General features: G+C 40.1%; 1 protein-coding gene across 1 annotated transcript in view; it reads right to left on the reverse strand.

The window, feature by feature from the left end:
- Positions 1 to 2,997: 2,997 nt before the first annotated feature.
- LOC102260381 (interferon-induced very large GTPase 1) overlaps positions 2,998 to 3,945 on the reverse strand; it is a 5,863-nt gene continuing 4,915 nt past the window's right edge. The window contains exon 2 of the mRNA XM_014536805.1: positions 2,998 to 3,918. Within this exon, the coding sequence (XP_014392291.1) occupies positions 3,227 to 3,918 (692 nt within the window). The 3' untranslated portion in view covers positions 2,998 to 3,226. The remainder of the gene's footprint in view (positions 3,919 to 3,945) is intronic.

The following is a 3,945-nucleotide window of genomic DNA, read 5'->3' on the forward strand; positions in this document are numbered from 1 at the left end:
GTGTGTGTGTGTGTGTGTGTGTGTGTGTGTGTGTGTGTGTGTAAGAGACATTTAGCTACAAATTGGAGGTGGCAGGAAGAGTGGGGTGGGAGCCAAGTGGTCACATTTTGGGCCTCTTCTCTCTCTTTGCCCTCCTGGGCCTAGACTGTAACCTCCTCCTGGAGGTGCACCTTTGCTGGGACCACTTTTGACAGCAGATGAAGGAGCTGCCCACAGATTTAGTGTTCACCTTGAATAGGTGCTTCTAGTTCTTTTGGATCTCCTCAGGGTTCAGCTTGAGGACTTTGACAATCTGGGTGCATCCTGGTGGCTGTCTGGAGAGGTTAGAGGGGCCGCAGACTGGGGTCAGGCATGTCCTAGGGCATCAGCTGCTGCCCAGCTGGCTGCTAACATTGGCTTCAGGGCTTTTACAAAGGCCCTGCTCACCACTTTGTGCCCCCATCACAGTGGTCTGGTCCAGGTATATGGCTGATTCTTACAGGGAAATCCTCGATGGCAGTGCCACACAGCATTTTTTTCCCTGAAGACCACATGGTTCCATGCACAACAGAGGCAAGCTGGGCATCTCCTGAAGTGTGTGTGACCAGAGGTTTTGAGACGTGATGGGTGGAAACCCAGGAATGACTTGGAGACATATGGTGACCACTCTGCCTCAGAGGCACAGGCTCTGGCCTAAATCTTATTTAATAATCACACTGCTTAAATGTCTGAGGAATTTATCAAAAGATGATTTTTATTTATAGACAACAATTTTAGATTGAAAATCAAAGTTCATGTATGGCACATGATACCTCTTAAAAGGCCATTCTAGGTTCATTAAACAAATAACAAAAGCATTTAGCAAATGTTAATTGAACATTGCAGTTTTAGGCGTGCAGTCTTGTGAGAGCCATGGACCATGCTATGCAAAGGGTTCTGTTTCTGTCACCATTTGACTATGATCATATGAGGAGGTCCTTCCAACTCTTACTGACACTATTTTCCAGAGAACAAAAGGGAAACTATACTGTTCTAGGACACCAGTTTCCTTTGTAATTTTTCTGTCAAGGATTTCTTTTGGAGACATGGGTCATTTGACCTCAAACTGAGAGTATGCTTGAGGTTCTTTGGGGATTCAAAGTAGAACCAGCTCTATCTCCCAGCTTTGAAGATGCAAGTTTTTGACTGCTGTTCATTGTTTCCACTGGCTATGGAGGGATAGAGAGTGTGCCTGTAAAGGGAAGACATGGGACCTCTTATGTCCAACATGAAGACATTTTCTTTGTATCAAGGTTACTTTAAGTCATTAGCTTTGAGAACCAGCATAAGTCATTGTTTCAGAAGGTGCAGGTTTGCATACTGGTGATTTCTTTCTCCTCTAAGATTCTGGTTACCATCAGAGGGTTTTTTATTTGTCTTCTGATCATGATCCTATGCCTCACAGTGTGAGAAGTCACAAAGATGCCTATTTTGGGGATAAGCATTTCCTTACATTTTAGTATATAAAAGAATATCTTATTGAAATAATCAGAATCTAAAAACTATATATTCTTTGCTATCTTATTCTTAAAGGAATAGTTTTTAAAATTATTAATGGAATAATGAAATCTGACCCTTATTGACAGCCTTGATTAAAGTGGCCCTTCTCACCTGCTCATAAACCTTGTTCCAAAAGCCAGTTCTTCTTAAGCTTTTACAAATACCAGGCTTTGAATATCTAAGCTCTTATGATCTTAATTTTTTTTAAATTGTTTTATTGCTTAAAGTATTACAAAGAGTATTACATATGTCTCCTTTTTTTCCCTGCCCTTGACAATCCCCTGGCCTCCCCTACCCCCCAGTGTCTTATGTCCATTGGTTATGTTTATATGCATGCATACAAGTCCTTCGGTTGATCTCTTATCCCCCCCCTTCCTGCCCCCCAACCCTCCCCGGCCTTCCTGCTGTAGTTTGACAGTCTGTTTGAGGCTGCTCTGCCTCTGTATCTATTTGAACGGAGGCAAATAAAATAGAAAGCAAGACCCCAGCCCTCACAAGCAGGTTATTGATATTGCTTTAATTCCATGGGTCTGGAGCTATCCTGGTTCATCTTGTTTAGTCCCTAGGTTTTGGTAATGACCTGGTTTTCTCTTCAGTTCATTGTGACTAGTACAAAGAGAGGTCCCCCAATCCCACCTCTATCTATGAAGGCCATAAGGGGTTAGGTTGATGTGGGAAAATCAAAGATTTTGTCTGGAATATGCTGCCATGGAATTGGCCTAGCAAAGGAGAGTGAGAGAAATAAAAATAAAGGGCCTAGAAAATTTATTTTATCAATAACCAAATCTTAAATAAAAGATTTAGCAATATATTTTTTTAAATGAAACTTCTATTTAAGTCTTTCTTAAATTATTTCTTGGACTATTTCAGTGGCAATGCCAGATTCCCAAACATAAGCATTGTGGCTCTAGAATGCATTTTTATCCCTAAACTATAGTACCTGAGTATAGGAAAAAGGAAGGATGTATTTCAAGGTACAAGAGCAGAAGATTATAGGGTATATTTAATAAGCAGTTCAGTTTTTAACAGAATACAGATTACATGTAAGAGAATTATAGGAGGGAAGGGCAGAAAATTAGGTTGGGGTTATATCCTGAAGGACTTTGATTTCCAGGCTCAAGATAAACTTAATGTGTATCAAATTTACAAATAACAGATAGCCCTACAAATAACACTGCATAGTTAATAAAAAGGCATCTTGCCTTAGGCTTTTCCAATGTTATCTGTTTGCATCAAATGAACTTTAACATCTTTTTAATAAATGTTAGTAAATTATTCGTAATTTGTTAGACTTCTACAAAAGCTGGTACAATCTTTATTTACTTTTTTATTCTTTATTGTTTAAAGTATTACATATAGTATTACATATGTATCCTTTTTTTCCCCATTGGTCACCCCACCCTCTAGCACATACCCTCACCCCTCTAGTGTCTGTGTCCATTGGTTATACTTACATGCATGCGTACAAGTCCTTTGGTTGATCTCTTAGTCCCCACCCCCACCATCCTCTGCCTTCCCTCTGAAGTTTGAAGGTCTGTTAGATGCTTCTTTGTCTTAAATTCTTGAAATGTTAATTGATTTATATTTAGCCTTCTCATTTGAAAAATGGAAATAAAAAGTTTCTCATTGTGAAAAGAAGGTATTTCTGGATTGTTCAGGTACTGTGATTCTTGTTTAGATTCTGGTACTCTTTTGTGGGCATTGAGTATTATTGTTGTTTCAAGTCATCAAGCACATTTTGTTTTGTGATCTTGGTCCATGCATCTGGGATTTTACCTTTATCTGTAAATTGTTTCTCATATTTCCCTTCTAGGTTTGATCTGAAGTGACAGACAAACCATTTCCAGTATGGCTGGGTGGATGTGTCTGGGGTGATGCTCCATTTGGCAAATTCCCCTCCTGCCTGTCGATAGGTCTTAAATGGGATGTCACGACCATTTAAAACAAAAGAATGATTACTTGCTACCAAACTAGTACAGCAGTCAATGTTAAAGTGGTCTGTGTTAACCCATTGGCCTCCATTGACAGCTTTGGGACGGTGGAAAGGAACACTGTGGTCTCCGTCATGGTTAGGGATTGTGTTTGTACAGATTGCTCCACAGAAGGGACACTGTTTCCAGCAGCCACACAGATGTTCAGAGAGCATGTTCTGGATTTCAGGAACCATGTCTTCTTCAGGCATACTGAAACGTGTCTTTTCTACTACAGTCATTAAGTCATCCAAAGCTTCACTCATGGCTTTTTTGAGAAATTCAATATCATTAATCTCCTGGTGTTCAATGCTTATCAAGTCTTTTCGTGGAAAGTTCAATTTACTCCCCAGGTGATCACAGAACAAATCCAACCACCCAGACACAGTGCTGCTTTTATCTTTGGCTATTGCTGTGGATTCACGAATAGCTGAGAGGATGGCATTCTTGATGTCAT

The sequence above is a fragment of the Myotis brandtii genome, unplaced genomic scaffold (assembly GCF_000412655.1).
Source record: "Myotis brandtii unplaced genomic scaffold, ASM41265v1 scaffold1651, whole genome shotgun sequence".
Lineage (NCBI taxonomy): Eukaryota > Metazoa > Chordata > Mammalia > Chiroptera > Vespertilionidae > Myotis > Myotis brandtii.